Raw genomic sequence first — 17,585 nt, forward strand, 5'->3', positions numbered from 1 at the left:
GATTTCATACCTACAGTATTTATTTTGGAAATCCTAAAAACTTGACTGGCTAGGTGTGGCTCCAGGAGAGGGTTGAGAAGAACTGCTCTAGGGAAGTGGAGTCTATGCTTTTGCCTGTGTTTTCTGGTAGCTCTTGTCTCGAGGTCTAGTTCTCCCACCGTCACTGACCTTGTTTGGGTGCCAGCAGTGCAGCCTTCCTTTGCTTTTCTTCTTCCAGCACTTTCACTTTTGCTTCGTGCTCGTCAGCCAGAGCCTTCCACTCCTTACCGTTGTTGAGGATTCCATCGTACATGGGGGAGATTTCCTCATGGAATCTTGAGAACTCCTACAAAGTGGAGGAGGGGGGGGGGGGGAGACACACACCAACCTTCAGACACCGCCATCTCCACTAGGTAGGTCATTGTATACAGTCATTTTCATGCACCTCATATAAAAAAATAGGTGTAAAAGTGACATGAGATAATGGCGGTGTGTACAGGGGCAGAATTTGGATGAAGCATGGGTGAAGTTTATTACAAACTATTGCTAATCCACAGTCACAGTTGCATAATGTAGGCAGGTGTAAAGGTCCAGACCTATGACACAGATGCAGTTTTTGCTGATTCCGCTAGAAGTGTACAAGTGCCTTTATAAAATAGAGACTATGCAGTGCCTACTTACCCTCTTAAAACTAGGCTCCTGTCATTAAATAACTCTACAACACCACGTTTAACATTTATGCACCGATCACACTCATAATTTATACAATACTAGCACTTAAGTGGGTAATTGCTAGCAGAGCGCTCAGTGGGATTTTAGAAGCGATGGCCGCAACTCAGGGGTCCTTTTACTAAGCAGAGGTAAAAGGGGTCTGCGCTAGCATCAGTGTATGTTTTTGATGTGCGCTGAAGCCCCCTTTTACCGCAGCGGGTAAAAGGCTGTCTTGGTAACCGCACTGCCATTTCGGGGGGGGGGGAGGGGGCGCGAGCACTTACCACCATCCATTGACTTGGCGGTAAGGGTTCCTACATTAACCTGGCAGTGATTACGCCAGGTAAGCAGCGGCACTATCAAAATAGAAAATATTTTTGTAGTGCTGGAAACGGCGTGTGCTGGGGGCGGGAACTACTGCCGGGTTCCTGCGGTAGTCCGGCAGTAGTTCTGGATTGGCGCATGGCGAGTCTGTTGCTGCACGCCAACCTTTTAGTAAAAGGGCCCCATAGTGGAGGATCATGGGTGGGGCCTGGTGAGGATCAGCATCTATATGGTCAACTTACAGAATCCTAAGTTAAACTCCAGGGCTAGATTCAGGAAGTGGCAGCCAAACATGAGCGCCAAAACAAATCGGCCCCAGTGTTACTCTCTAAAGGCTGCTCCGAGATGAGCGCTATTTATAGAATAGCAAAAGGACGCCGAATTCCGTGCCCAACTGTGGGTGTGAGAGCACTTACAGCAACTGAAACCAGGTGCAAATCCTGGCACGCAAGTTGGATGCGCATCCTCGGTATTCTGTAATACTGCAGGCAATTTTCTGGATTGCCCCTCCCTTGGGACCCCTCCCTCCCGTTGCAGCTGCACATGGAACACTTAGGAGCTATTCTATAGCTGGACACATAAGAGTATTTCTGTGCCAATCTGACGTTTCAGCCCCGTTTTAGCACCTCGCACACGTTGCAACGCATTTTCTATGCCGAAATGTGGGCGTGGAATTAGCACCTCACTTCCATCTGCTATTGATAGTGCTATGTGGGTGCACGAAGGGGCCCTTTCACTAAAGGGCTGGCATGCAGCAACAGGCTTGCTGCGTGCCAGTCTGCGACTACTGCCGGGCTACCGCAGGAGCCACCGTCAGTAGCTCCCACCCCCCGCACGTGCTGTTTCTGGCTCTACAAAAATGTTTTCAATTTTGTAGCGTAATCGGTTACCACTGGGCTAGCGTGGGAGCCCTTACCGCCACCTCAACCAGTGGCGGTAAGAGCTTTCCCTGAAATGGCCGTGCGGCAAGTGATTCACTTAGCCCGTGACCATTTCTTGTTGAGACAAAAAGACAGCCTTTTACCTCTTGTGGTAAAAGGGGGCCTGAGCACTCATCAAAAACACGCGCTGACACTGGCGCACCCCTAAATGTTGGCATGTTGATGCCCATCTATGCAATGGCGTAGCTGGGGGGGGGGTGCCAGGGGAATGGCTGCTCCCCCAAACGGAGTTCTGCCGGTACCGGCGCCTATTTTTTTCTCAACATGTTGCATTGAAAATGTGTGCCAGCGCCGGTAGAAGTCCACTCTCACGCCGCTTTCACTCCCCCCGTGCTGTCAATCTGGCTCTGCTTCTGCATCTATGGCAGAATCTTGCTGCCTGGATTTCATTAAAGAATTAGCGTTCCGCGTGTGGCAGCCAGTAACAGATCTGCCCCTATGTCTCCTGCACTGCTAATATGTGGAAGATGCCAAGAACATCATGGTAGTGCTTCTGGCGTAAGTTGGAAATGTGGTTGATATGGTTTTACTGTGCTTTGGGGGTATTTTACTAAGCTGCACTACCGTTTTTAGCTCGTGCTAAGAATCAGCTGGCGATAAACGCCGAGATGCCCAGCGTTTAGCACCTGCTGATTTTATCATGAGCTAAAAACGTCAGTGTACCTTAGTAAAAAGTGGAGGAGTGGCCTAGTGGTTAGGGTGGTGGACTTTGGTCCTGGGGAACTGAGGAACTGAGTTCAATTCCTAGGACAGGCAGCTCCTTGTGACTCTGGGCAAGTCACTTAACCCTCCATTGCCCCATGTAAGCCACATTGAGCCTGCCATGAGTGGGAAAGCACGGGGTACAAATGTAATAAAAAGACTCCTTTGACTTTATAAACCCCAAATGTACTTAGGTGATGTGACAACAGTAATGCCATAGGTGTGCTGAAATATAACTTGCAATAGTTAAGGAACTAGACTGCAACATTTTCTTGGGTTAACATAGGAACAGCCCTTTAACTAGCCAGAAGTAACACATTTTCAGAAATTGTTTAACAAGGCTACATTTTTCAAAGGGTGTACATGTCACCCCGGTTTTCATTCAGTTCATGCATCAGACTTAATATTTGCTACTGTAAACACAGAGGGATGTACTTCAACAAGTGTTGACATTTTGTAATTAATGGTGTTTGCTTTTGGAAGGGCAGAGATTACCTTATATACAAACGTGCAAACAAAGTCTATGAACCCACACTGAAGTTTGGGGAGCTCGTCAGCTTTATTTCTGTCCATCATGGGCTGTAGGAAAAGAATTGCACAAGAAGCAGGACATCATTAACTTGGCTTTGCCTGGGTCTTCCAGTCTGACTCAGGATACAGATCGCACAAGTTTCAAGTTTGTTAAAGACTTTCCATCCTGCCCAACAGAAAACCATCTGGGTGGCGTACAATCGAAGAAAAAGGAGAAAGAAGGAGAGGATACATGATACTGACATAGGACAAAAGGAACCAGGGTGGAACTACGATGGATACAGGAAAGAGGGATAGTAGGGGAAAAAACCAATATGGTGGGGGAGCGGGCAGTCCAGGTACCCGCAGCTTCGTCAGTCGAAGTGCTTTGAAAATGAGGCCCATAATGTGAGATGTAATGCCACGTTTAATTTTTAAGTTCACTCTTATCACTTGTTTTCCACAAACATCTTTTTACCCTTTTACTTCTATAGTGTTTGTCCTGCAAATGACAAGACTGATTCGGATAGGCTGGAGTGAGCTTTGACAGCTTTGACGTTCATTCTTGATTTAATCTTGAATTGATAATGTGATTGTTGGGCAGACTGGATGGACTATTCAGGTCTTTATCTGCCGTCACTTACTGTGTTTTGGATGGGTCAAGCTGTCTTGCATTTCTGCCCCGTGAAACCGTTTGTCTTTAATTTACGTAAAGATGGCAGGAAATGGTTTGTTTATAACCTTAAACCACAACAAAAATGAGCGGAAGCTATCCAGAAGGACCAGACTGAAGCCACAGATATGGGAACCAAAATAATTTATTACGACCCAACACGGTCCGTGTTTCGGCCAAAAAGGCCTTCCTCAGGGGTCTTCAGACTGGCTTATACTGGTATTCCTCCAAAAAGGGTCTCACAAAAAGAGTGAGATGATCTCAGAACACAAGAGATCTTTCGATTTCAATAGTCCAGAAGAGTTCACCCGATACGGGAACAACACCTGCCGCTTCGCCAACAAGATTCACTAGAGCTCCAATAATAAACAAAGCTACACCTATAAACAGAAAACTCCAAGACACCTCGCTCACAGTGTTTAAACTTCCCGCCGGCGCTAACTTCGGCCCCCAATTACAGCTACAAAGCTGAGACAACCCCCAGATAGCAAAACGAAATCAGTGCGCCTTCGCTCGGATCTTCTACAATCCCGAAACAGAGTTTATAACCTTGTCACAGTCTGTTCACGTGCCAGAAGCCGTTCTATTCTTTCATCTGTCAGTGATTATACAGAGCTGATAGTACTGCATCTTACACAGGCAGGGCTGTAGCTAGGGAGAACCTCTAATGTCACATGATAAATATACTTTTCACTTAGTAGGATCTTACACACCTTAGTTTACACAGTACACCATTACCATTAACTCCACAACACTGTTTATCACCGACAACCAAACCTTTACTCACAATGGGATTCTGCTGCAGCACAGTTCGTTCAAGGTCACCCTGTTCCCAGAATTCAGCAGCAACTAATAAAGCCACCTGGAAGCAGAAAGAATGGAATGGAAAGGGTTAAATGGAGACCCTCAGTGCAGAAAGTTTGGGAGTGACCAGTTAACGCAGTAACCCCCCCCCCCCACTCTTGCTTTCTCATTGAATATGTTTTTCTTGTTTAATATCTTTTATTGGATTTTATCATAATACAAAACAAGCAAGAGCGCATCACAGTTCAACAAACAACAGTTACAAACATGGCAAAACTGGAGCTCGCATTCAAAAAAACAACTATCCACAACTAGAAACACATTAAGAAAAGGGGGGAAGAAAGAGGAGGTGGAGAAGTGGGGGGGTGCTGGAGGATACAAATCCAGTCATGGAGCATGCATAGGCCACAAAATACATCAACCTCAGTGTTTATCTCTGTACCGAAGCAAAATAGGACACCAGTGGCAGCCATTTTTCCCTATAGGAAGCGAAGCGAGAAGATTTCTTCGCCAGATGTAATTCGAATTTGTACATTTGGAGCAATGAGTTCCACCATTCCTGATAAGTGGCCTGATGTAAGGACTTCCAGTGAGAGAAGATCACCTTCAATGCCAAAGAGACCATGGCACTAACAAGAGCCCCCTCACTAGGAGTTAACTGACCCCCAAAGGACTGTTCCCGAAGAATCACAAATTGATAAGAGATGGAACCAGGGAGGGGAAAAATGGCTACCAGCTGGGACCAGATTTCTGACCAGTACTTGTGAAGGCACACACATTCAAATATAAGATGCCTGAGAGTACCCGTTTGGGAGTGGCAAGACCAACAGACAGCTGGACTAGAAGGGTTAATAATATGCAACTTATATGGCAGTAACCACCCCCCCCCCCCCCTCCCACTCTTGCTTTCTCATTGAATATGTTTTTGACACAGTGACTCCCTGGTGAAAAATATTGAACATCTCTGGTCTAGATAAAGTGCATTACTTAATGAACATGTAACCAAAGGATCACGGAACACTTGTGCCTCTACCTTACTTTGCACCTCCCAGGGTTTGGCAATAGCAGACAAATCACAGGCTGTCATCATCATTGCCCTAGGAGAGAATGAAAAACCATCCCATTAAAAACTTGCAATATCCGAGGTTCTCACCCGGTACACTGCCCTTTTCTCAGCAGATCAGACACGTCAACTATTAATCTTAGCTGCTGGAATCATCCATATGACGAAGCTACTCAGTGTTGGTGTGAGAAGAGTCCCTGAATTTTGGTCAGGGAGAGGATCCTTGTAGTGCAGAGATATCTGGAACAAACCCTACACACTATATTCCTATGTCATAGTTAACATGGCAGCAGAATGTGTGATTACAGGCTGCGATTCAGACACTTCACAAGGTCACAGCTCTTCCTATCCCATGACCATTTTTCAAAGGGCAGAAGTTGTTGGGCTCAGTTTTAGAAATGCAATGATCTCATTTTTTTTTTTTGGAACTTAAAAATTAAATACAGTTCTTATTTTGTGTGGAGGGAAAGCCCTTTTCTTCCTTTTGTCCAGTTGATTCCAGCCTACAATTATAAAGAATGTGACAAGAACACTGATAATTTCATGCATTCATTCATAACTAATGATCTATTTATTACCTCTGTACAGTAGTTTGGATAATTGCACAGTCCATTGTTACGATTAATAAGATTATAATTATAAATGTACAGATTTAAATCTAAACCATGTGACCTAAAAACAAATTGGCAACAAATCAAATCCTAGCCACAGCGTGGGTAGTTTGATAAAGCTCTGTCCACATATAAAGTCTGTTTTACAGTGCGCCCAGATGCCTGTAAAAAGCATGTGCACAGACCTTGTGATACAGGTACAGCATTCCCAGGGGAGCAGCTTGAGTAGGATGGAGGCAGAGTTGTGATTTGCACTCATTGTTTAATAAAATACATAGTTTGTGCAGACAGCATACACACCTTTACACCAACTTCAAGGGTACAGCACTGCGTACGTCTAGTAGTGCTATAGAAATGATAAGTAGTAGTAGTAACTTCACAGCAGGTGCAGATTTGCTCTCTAGCATTTGTGTGCTATGGGGGTAGGGGGGCTGGTTCTGGACTGTGCTTATGTTGTCTTTATGAAATAAGCTTAAAATAGGTGCCTTTTAGGCATCTTGTAATAAAATCATGCGCAGTGTGTCAAAATGCAAATGCTCTAACGGAGCTGCACAGGAGCCACAGTAAAGAGACACATCAAAGAGAGGTTAAGAAAAAAACTCACATGACAATTTCTTTCCTTGTTTGATCCAGTATCATGTACTCTGTCCAGGCTTCATCACTTGCAAATGTCTTGGACTGATCTACAATCTTCTGAAACATTGTCCGCTTTCTGCAGGGATAGGAAAGGTGGGTGAGAAATGGTGTCCTGACAGGGAGGCACAAACCCAGGTATGTCAGAGGTGGAATTATATGGAAAGTACTAGAAACAGTCAGTCACTGTATAAATACCGGCTGAAGCATTTAAACAGACACCAGTCATTCAGTGTCGTCTGCTGTCCGGATGGTGGTGCTGAAGATCCAGACATACTGAGGTCCGCCAGCAGCTGCAGTTATGTGGTTAGAGCTGTACTGAGCACTGGGATATGGATAACTATCCGGATTTGTTATGCAGATACCGGTCCTGAATTTCACTGGTATCCAGATATTTCCAGCCCCGCCTCCAAGCCACCCCAATATTATCTGGATTGCACCGTGGCAATCTGCAGTGATTTTCAGTGGCATCAGTGACTGGCCTTTGGTCAATGACATTGATCTGGTCCCAGGAGCTGCCACCCTGATAAATTATTTCAATATCAGGTTGATTATGCAGACAACATTTACATAAACCTTGTAGATTGCTGTGCAACAATATAATCATTTCAGGGTGGTTTATTCCTCTAATCATACAGGTACAGTACATAAAACCCATCCACTGTGCATGATATCATATTAATAAATGATTGTTTCCGAATGTCTTTAAGCCATGTAACTGAGAGGCGCCACTTTAGGAACAGGAATGGGAAAAAAAATTTCATTTTGTTTTTTATTTTCTGTTGATAATTTCCATTCACTTTTTTGTTTGTTTGTAAACTTTCTTTATTTCTTTTAGCACACATCAAAACAAAAACAAACTGTTTCAGGTTGGAAGCAACAGAAAACAAAACAGCCAACTTTACTGTCTTTCCTGTGCCATTTTGAAGTGCAGCATACCTCTCGCCATTTTCGGAAGGGTATTTTATGGGTGCAGTTGGCTCTGTACTAGCTGTGATGCACAGTGCAAGGACCAGGCAAAATTCCAGTCCTACTCATTCCAACTTCTTAAAACTTGGCTGCTCTGAAGACAGCAAAGAATTAGCAAGAACCAGAGGTATAAAAATAAGGGGAAATATGTGACAACCAAATACCTACTTGAAGTACAAAGCCAGATCTGTGCTAATGATGGCTATTTCCATCATGTGCATGACATGGTCAAACTGTCTTCTGTTCAGATTCTGGAAGATGTTTATGCTCTAGACAGAGGAGAAAAGAGTTAGAGTACAACAATGCAATGCAAAATGCAGAGAGCTTCGAGCAGTAAATAACTGTGCAAACCCTTTTTTGGGTTTAATGAAGGATTAGAGCTGAAAGTTTATTGAAAGAAATGCATTTATTGGTGCAGAGGATGGTAGGTCTGGCACAGCTTCCTGTGTTCTGCTTTCTCTAGATAAGGCACCAATGTGATTATAAAGGTTTTGGGGTACAGAGATTATTACTAACGCTCTGGGATAATGAAGGGAAATGTGGTTACTTTGTTAGTTCATCTGGAAATAAAGGCTCATAAGTTATATTTCATCTTAGATAAAACTGGGTGAATCCCAAATGCCTAATTTAGGAGAGTCCATAGCAGGTCTGGCTTAGTTTATATATAAAATGTAAGTTGGTGACACAGTTATTCAGAGAACATTTTTAGATGTCTTTACTTTCTAAATATGTGGATCAATATTCACCTGCCAAGGTCAGAATTTTTTTTTTAATTGCTGACTGTAGTAGTCAACAGTATCCCTATATTCAGTATATGAAATATCTGGGTAAGGCAGCCAGTATTTTAATTTATCCAGGTACTGGACAGTACAATATTCAGTCTGCTATTCAGATAACTTAGGACAGCTTTTTCCTCTCCTAAGTTATCCAGATAAGTAGACTGAATATTTCACTGTCTGGATAAGTTCTAGGATCGCCCTGGCTCTGCCCATGTTCTGCCAAAGCAACTATTTGCATAGTGCTGAGGGCGGCAGTCTGTAGGCAAAGAGAGAGGCACATATCTGGATCCTGCTGCTGAATATCCCGACCGTTATTATGATACATGCGAGAAACGTCTCTGAAATATGGGATTACTAGCCGTTAAGCCCGTTAAAACGGGCGAGCATTGGTATGTTCTATTTTGATGTCTAACTTCCTCCCTCCCAGCTCCATTCCCTCCCCCTCCCCTCCCAGCTGCAAGGCCCCCCACCCTCCCTGCCAGCTCCAAGGCCCTCTGTCCCTCCCTCCCAGCTCCAAGGCCCCCCCCCCGCCTCCCAGCTCCAAAGCTCCCCTCCGTCTCTCCCTCCCAGCTCAAAGGCCCAAGTCTCTCCCCCCTCCTCCCAGCTCCAAGGCTCCCCCTCCCCTCCCAGCTCCAAGGCCCCCTGCCCTCCCTCCCAGTTCCAAGGCCCCATTCCCTCCCAGCTGCAAGGGCCCCCCTCCGTCCCTCCCTCCCAGCCAGCTCCAAAGCCCCCCTCTGTCCATCCCTCCCAGCTCCAAGGCTCCCCTCCTTCTGACCTCCCATGTCCAGCATCCTCCCTCCTTCCCTGCCAGCTCCAAGGCCCTCCGCCCTCTCTCCCAGTTCCAAGGTCCCTCCTCCCTTGCAGCTCCAAGGCCCCCCCCTCCGTCCATCCCTCCCAGCTCCAAGGCCCCCCTCCTTCTGAGACCTCCCATGTCCAGCATTTCTCCTGCCCTCCCCTCCCTCCCCCCCCCAAGGTCGCCACCGCCCCTCCCCCCCAGGGTCGCTGCCGCCCCCCCCCTCCACCCGGGCCGGGCCCTCTCCTCTCCATTAAACGTACAGCGCTTCACCTCCGAAACCGCAGCAGGCAGATCGCCTCCCGTCGGCCTTCCTTCCCTGCCTGTGTCCCGCCCTCGTGTGACGTAACGTCGGCGAGGGCGGGACACTGGCAGAGAAGGAAGGCCGACGGGAGCTGCTCTGCCTGCTGCGGTTTCGGCACTGTAAGTTCAATGGAGAAGAGAGGGCCCGGCCCGGGTGGAGGAGGGCCGGCAGTGACCTGGGGGGGGGGGGAGGAGCGGTAGCGACCTCGGTGGTTCCCTCCCTCCCTCCCCTTCCGTGTGGTGCACTCCTCAGCGCAGTTTCCCTCTCTGTTCTGTCATCACGTCTTGACGTGGGGGCGGGACAGAGAGGGAAGTCTCTACTGCACATTTGTAGGTGAGTCGGTCACTTGCCATTTATATGTTTGATTGTTTTTACAATACGCAATGATATTCACAGTTGTCCTCTCTTTCTCCTTTGTATCCGATGCAGCTCATTGCTGCTCATGTTTGAGAGGGTCAGGCGCAAAATCTATACACATCAATTTGTTGGTATGTACATTTATAATGTCATTTAAATGTGCCTGCGTCTTTCAATTTGAAGCTGGAATACAGTTCCCTTCCATCCCTATGTCGTCTGTAGTATGCTCTTATGTGGCTATGCATATATATATATATATATTTAATTTTCTATGCATGTTATAGAAGTCCATTGCTCTTGCTATATATATGTATACACAATTGGATTTTTCCATGTATACTTTTATTATGTTTTTATATATTTTTATTTGTCATGTCCTTATGATCCATGCTTTTGTTGTATTTTCAGTGGTTTATATTTATATTTATATTGTTTTCTTATATTATATATATACTCTTTTATTATGTTTTTAAATTTTATGGTTACATTTTGCATTTTATGTTTTTAGACCCCTGAAGAAGGCTTTATAGCCAAAACACGGACCGTGTAGGGTCCCAATAAACTGTAATTTTGGTGTTCTTACCACCGTGGTTTCAGGACTGGTCTTTTGGACTTGGTTTTCTTCCATCCCTGTGTACTTTGCCACTTTTGGCTTGTTTGTGGAAGACTTGGACCTCCTTTCCTTTGTGCCCTTCGAGTTTTTTGGTCCATCTTTTCTGGGTCCCAACATGGCCTTCCGCCCATGGGAGGATGTTCTCAGTTCATTAAGGTGATCTCCTGGGAAACTGTTACTGTCCCAAGTTCCCTTCACTGAGGATGAGGACACTAACACTACGTTGTTAGACCATTGGTCCAATGTTATTATACATCAGAGGAATGCCATTAGATATGATCTATATTATTCTTTTCTTTTGGAATACTGCAGACAACAGAGAATCCCCCGTGGCCTTAGGATCATGAAAGGACCCACCATTTTCCAAGACGACCAGATGTTTTTGGACAGCTGGTGTAAGATTTTAAACAAGTGCTCTTTGGACTTGATGATTCTCTTAATAGAAACAGCTAAAAAGAAAGCTGAAGATCTTAAGAGTGAGCTCAAGATTGAACAGGATTCTCTTGAAAAAGATGATAATAATTTTAGTAATATTATATTAGATGTCAATACCCGTAGTAAGAGCTTCAGACAAGAGGTTAAACAAGGTAAAATGGAAATATTTAAACGTGACATTGATGATTATAAGAGAGGCCCTGTATATCCATGGGCCAAAGCAAGAGCTAAATATCAAACAAAGAAACGGATTAGGCCCCAGTCACATACTGAGTTTTACAACACATCCAGAAAAAAGACCACACTCCATAGATAAAAGGTATAGAACTAGAACTGACGACAATTGTGATCTTAATAATAAGAACAGACTAATGGTACAAGCCCGGGGAATTTTGTCCCCCCTGCCCCCCCTCTCGGCGGCCCTGTCTGGACTCAGGATATTAGCACCATATCATATGAGACTTTGAGTGTTCTTCATCTGGGTAACTACATGCAAATCTCTCTCATGAATATTCATTGTGGATATCCTGAAAACCTGACTGGCTGAGGTGCCTTCAGGACCAGGTTTGGGAACCACTGCCTCAATGGTTAGGTAGCAATGTGACAAAACCTGAACATGGGAAACTAGTTAAGCTACCTCATCATTGAGCAGGGTTTTGCTAAACTCTAAGTGATGCCTTTCCAAAATGGAGGATCCATGGAGCTTTGCCAAAGGGTTTGATGATCTATAAAGAAAGTGGATAAAGAAATAAGAATTAGCAAAACATATTAAAGCATGACTTCAGACAGAAGACCTTGCGGTTTGAAGACGAGTTACTAGCTACTACTTATCATTCCTATTATGCTAGATGGTGAACTCCGACTTACTTCATTTGATACAGGTTATTGGTGCCTCTGTGGTCGATATCATGGCAGAAAGCTGCCGTCATCATTGCTAAAGCCTCTAGGTCCGTGTAGTAGCGCTTCAACTTTCCTGTCTAGAAGAACGAGAGGCAGCATCCTCTGAATTTAAATTTACTAATAAGGATTTCTGAGTAGACATTATGGTGAGGTTTCTGTCCTGCTCACCAGAAGCTTGAATTATCTGAGTAAACCTCAGACTTTTGGGAGGGACAGAGTTTGCACTTTTCTCCTACGTGATGACTTACCACAGAGCAGTGCAGGCTACTTAAATAGTTTCTTTCAAAGTTTTGCTAGGTGAGGTGATGGTGGTTGTGTACAAAGCAGAGTCTGTGTAAATGAGAGATCTAGGATTAGACCTAACTTTGGCTGGAAGTAATGTGGAGATGGTTCTTTTAGTTTCAAGAACAATGGAGTGAAGCTATGGATCACCTTCATGTTAGGTCATCCCTTTGCCCTCATTCTGACTCTGAGAGGGACAGTTGCTAAGATTGGACAGCTCCGAGCTGCAGGGCTGCCGAGAGACTAAGCCACCCCCCTGCTGCTGCCCTCACCCTCCCCACCGCCGCCGCCCTTACCGCCCCCTCCGCCGCCGCTGCAGTCCCTGGTCTCACCTGCCTGCCCTCAGCTCCGTCCGCCACCGTGCCCCCTGCATTAAGATCAGCAGCACCTCAGCTCCGTTTGGAAAGGCAGATCGCCTCCCTTCGGGCCTTCTCTCACTGTGTCCCGCCCTCGTCTGATGTAACTTCCAGTTTGCGCGAGGGCGGGACACAGGGAGGGCCCGAAGGGAGGCGATCTGCCTTTCCAAACAGAGCTGTGACGCTGCCATCGTGATCTTAATGCAGGGGGCCCGGTGGCGGACGGAGCCGAGGATCAGGCAGGTGAGACCGGGGACTGCAGTGCCGGCGACCTGACCCTGGCACCGGGCCCCCCTTGGAGGCTCAGGCCTGGAGAATTTTGTCCCCCCTGCCCCCCTCTCGGTGGCCCTGCCAAGCTGTCCAGTTAGCAAGCAGTAACTTTTTTGTGTCTGCCTCATCCCTGATACACCATGAGATCTCAACCCAGTCCTCAAGTCAAGGATTCAGGAAAAAATCCACAATGAATATGCATGAGATAAATTTGGATGTGCTCTCTCCATTCTATGCAAATCTATGAATATGCAGGAGATTCATTGTGGATATCCTGAAAACCTGTCTGGTTGGATGTGTCCTGAGGGCTGGGTTGAGAACCCTTGTGCAAAACTGATGCCTACACCTCCCCTTGCCTCAGCATTGGCACGTTACAGGAAATGATCAATGTTGGCGATGACGTTAAGCCTCTACTTTAGTCCTTTGTACCAAGGGCAGCAGGACAAGACTCCAGAACTTGTTTTAATAGTCAGAAAAATCATGTAAAAGAAATACTGTTCTCTTTTTGAAAAATGTATGCTTTGTGGACACCATAGCTGTAGGTTGGCCTAAATGTTTTCTATATTGAGACAATGTCTGAGAACTGACAGATCCACATTTCAAATGTACCATCAAATACCACCCCCAAATCTGGAATCCACAGGAACATAGTTATCTAACACATCTAATTCATGGAGTGTACCATGAGTAGGGTGAACATCGTCTGCCCCACGTTGAAACCATGACGCCAGTTGTGGTAAGTGATTTTTCGGTACCCTTTACTGATGGAGAACAGGAAACGGACCAGCACCTGTTAAAACACAGAACGAATGGGTCATACACAACTGAAGAGATGGAACCCACAGTGTGCAGTATGATTTCTTTATATACCTTCTCCTTGGGCAAAACCCAATCAAGACAGTGTACATAAAATTATAAAACACCATAAACACAAAGTCACATTAGGGAATGAGACTGATATACCACCTTTCTGGGGGGGTTTTGCAACTACATTCAAAATGGTTTACATAGTATATACTGGTACTTATTTGTACTTTGGGGCAATGGAGGGTTAAGTGACTTGCCCAGAGTCATAAGGAGCTGCAGTGGGAATTGAACCCAGTTCCCCAGGATCAAAGTCCACTGCACTAACCACTGGGCTACTCCTCCACTAGCAACATTCCACGCAGAATCTCAAATAGGGAAAGGTAAATGGGACTTGATATTCTACCTTTCTGTGGTTTTTGCAACTACATTCAAAGCGGTGTACATGGTATATACAGGTACTTATTTGTACCTGCAATGGAGGGTTAAGTGACTTGCCCAGAGTCACAAAAGTAGCTACAATGGGAATCAAACCCAGTTCCACAAGATCAAATCCCACTTCACTAACTACTAGGCTACTCCTCCACTTCTGACAGCCTAACATTCAAAAGGAAAGAAAAAAACACTTCACCCCCTTCTAAATAGAACAAAGATGCATCACTTTCAATTCTATAAGTGGGTGTGTGCACAGAAGAACAGTCCTTATTCTGTAAGGTAGTCTGTAAATTCTATTGTGCATAACTGCAAGGGGGAGGGACATGGGTATATCTCCAAATTACACACGCAACTGACAGAATACCACAGCTTGCAAGTGTCACTTGGCGCACGGAAGGAGCAACTATTTAACCTGGCATAAAAGGTCACGACTACATTTAGGCCTCCAATGTGGATTTATGCTAGCATTGTATAACAGAAGCTGGGATCCCCGATGCTGCTATAGAAGAGGCACTCCCCATGCAGCATTGCCCCCCCCCCCCCCATTATAGAAGTGCCCCCCAAATGGGAAAGAGCCTTTGATGCATCTGGACCTATTTCTCCCACCACACTCACACTAGAGCTTCGTAAGGTTCTTCACGGTTTTTTGATGACTTCAAGCTTGGCCATTGATTCTTAACTTCCATGAGTCTTCGCAATCAGCTCATTTCTCTTCCAGTCTGAGCATCATCAAAGAGGCCTGAACTGCCATTGTCAAATTCAGAAAATGTGCCCCACCTTAATTCCTGAAACACAACAGTATATCCAATGACCCCTGTCAGGTAATAGGTTGTGTTCTTACCGCCTGTGGTATATGGAATTTATCCACCACCTCTAGTTCATAGTACATCTGGATCGCACACTTCACCAAATGCAGCTCCGTAACAGGCAAATCACTAAAGTGAAATTCATAAATCTCAGCAGCCTTGGGATCTGGGAGCTCTCTTTGCTGTAACCCAAAGGAGGAGAAAGTATGACCAAAACTGACTGTAAATGTGGCTGATGAATGGAGCTGTAACTGAAAAACGGGGATGAGGGGAGAGTTGAGGCTGAGCTCTTTGGGGTCAGAAACAAAGTGGAAGTAACATAAAGGAGTAAATGTCATAATACTGTGACACCAATTCAAATCTAGATCAGGCTGATAGGGGCTTATAAGGTGAAAGTTTCAGCAGGACTGTCAACATGAAAAGTCACATGGGGTCTTGTCTGGACCACACCAAGCCAAGACACTACCAGTGGTCAGAAACAAGATGGCTGAGCTACTCATTGCCTGGGCACTACTGTATACGGATACCCCAATCCCTGAGCCAAGAGCAGCCCAACATTCCTACTACAAACAAAATCCCTCCTCCTGGGATGTGCCCATGCATTCAACAACAGCCTGGCCTTGTCCATCATGGTAACAGGCAATGAGACCTATGTAATAAATCAGGAAGGACAAATACTACAGGGGAGTAAAGCACTCCGTGCATGCTGATAGTCCTGCATTCCAGGGACCACAGCAGAAGCTGCCATGGCCCCAGTTAGATTCCTGCAAACTCAAAGAATTCTGCAGTACACTTTGTTACTGATTTGTGACAAGAAATGAGACAAAACAGACCTACAGGCTTATTTTCGAAAGAGAAGGGCGCCCATCTTTCGACATGGGCGTCTTTCTCCCAGGGTCGCCCAAATTGGCATAATTGAAAGCTGATTTTGGGCATCCTCAACTGCTTTCCATTGTGGGGATGACCAAAGTTCACAGGGGCATGTTGGAAGCATAGCGAAAGGCGGGACTGGGGCGTGCTTAACACATGGGCGTCCTCGGCCGATAATGGAAAAAAGAAGGGCGTCCTTGACAAACACTTGGCCGACTTGGTCCTTTTTTTTTTTACGACCAAGCCACAAAAATGTGCCCTAAATGACCAGATGACCACCGGAGGGAATCGGGGATGGGCTCCCATTACTCCCCCAGTGGTCACTAACCCCCTACCACCCTAAAAAAAACTTTTAAAATATTTTTTGCCAGCCTCAAATGTCATACCCAGCAGTATGCAGGTCCCTGGAGCAGTTTTAGTGCGTACTGCAGTGCACTTCAGGCAGGCAGACCCAGGCCCATCCCCCCCTACCTTACACTTGTGGTGGTAAATGTGAGCCCTCCAAGACCCACCACAAACCCACTGTAACCACATCTAGGTGCTGCCCTTCATCCACAAGGGCTATGGTAGTGATGTACAGTTGTGGGGAGTGGGTTTTGGGGGGGCTCAGCACATAAGGCAAGGGAGCTATGCACCTGGGAGCTTTTTCTGACGTCCACTGCAGTGCCCCCTAGGGTGCCTGGTTGGTGTCCTAGCATGTCATGGGGAACAGCGCACTGTGAATGCTGGCTGTTCCCACGACCAAATGGCTTGGATTTGGTTGTTTCTGAGATGGGCGTCCTCGGTTTCCATTATCTCAGAAAATCGGGGACGAGCATCTCTAAGGACGACCATCTCTAAGGTCTACCTAAACGTTGAGATTTGGGCATCTCTCACCATATTATCAAAACGAAAGACGGCCGCCCATCTTGTTTTGATAATATGGGTTTCCTCGCCTGTTCGCAAGATGTCCTCAGGAAACCTTAGGCGCCCCGTTCGATTATGCCCCTCCACATTATCTAAGAAGTAGTGACGACCAAGGAGAGTACAAAAAAGGTGCCAGAATTCACTGTGGTTACATGGTTACAAAGCTTCAAAGTTTTATTCCGGTGTCCCTTGTTTCCTATATATGATAAAAAATCATGTGTATAGATAGATTTATTTGTTGCATTTGTATCCCACATTTTCCCGCATATTTGTAGGCTCAATGTGGCTTACATAGTACCGGAAGGCGTTTGATGGCTCCGGTGAGAACAAATACAAGATAGATAGATAGATAGATATAATACTTATAAAAAAGCAATAGAAACATAGAAATATAATTGTGATTATGTATATTAAACTACTCTAAACCCCTGAAACTTGGCTGAGTTGGGCCTCTGTGATATTCTTCTGGACACCACAGTGGATTCTGGAGTCTTTGAACTTCAGATCCTGGATAGCTGACCTCCTTCGAAGAGGTAGATGGATCTGATCCAACCAAAATATTTTTCCAGCATTCAGCTGTCTCACCCACAGGGTTAATATTGACATGTGAAGGCTGATGAAAGAAGAAGATTGGTCCCTGCAGATGAATGCACAAACGAATGGGGTGGTGATGACCAAGGAGAGGACAGAGGGGACTCCATGCAGTAGCGTTATTCCCATTAAGTCATGCTTTTACAGGGTGGGATTCGATAAGG

The 17,585-nt window shown here is 45.6% G+C and overlaps 1 protein-coding gene across 1 annotated transcript in view; it reads right to left on the reverse strand.

Annotated features, from left to right (window-relative positions):
- Positions 1-17,585, reverse strand: part of PDE6A (phosphodiesterase 6A) — a 47,959-nt gene that overhangs the window by 7,550 nt on the left and 22,824 nt on the right. The window contains exons 12-21 of the mRNA XM_030212023.1: positions 15,090-15,236; positions 13,692-13,799; positions 12,069-12,178; positions 11,839-11,926; positions 8,089-8,189; positions 6,923-7,030; positions 5,678-5,741; positions 4,628-4,702; positions 3,153-3,236; positions 169-325 (exon numbers count right to left, since the gene is read on the reverse strand). Of these exons, the coding sequence (XP_030067883.1) occupies positions 169-325; positions 3,153-3,236; positions 4,628-4,702; positions 5,678-5,741; positions 6,923-7,030; positions 8,089-8,189; positions 11,839-11,926; positions 12,069-12,178; positions 13,692-13,799; positions 15,090-15,236 (1,042 nt within the window). The remainder of the gene's footprint in view (positions 1-168; positions 326-3,152; positions 3,237-4,627; positions 4,703-5,677; positions 5,742-6,922; positions 7,031-8,088; positions 8,190-11,838; positions 11,927-12,068; positions 12,179-13,691; positions 13,800-15,089; positions 15,237-17,585) is intronic.

The sequence above is a fragment of the Microcaecilia unicolor genome, chromosome 8, assembly GCF_901765095.1.
Source record: "Microcaecilia unicolor chromosome 8, aMicUni1.1, whole genome shotgun sequence".
NCBI classification, from domain to species: domain Eukaryota; kingdom Metazoa; phylum Chordata; class Amphibia; order Gymnophiona; family Siphonopidae; genus Microcaecilia; species Microcaecilia unicolor.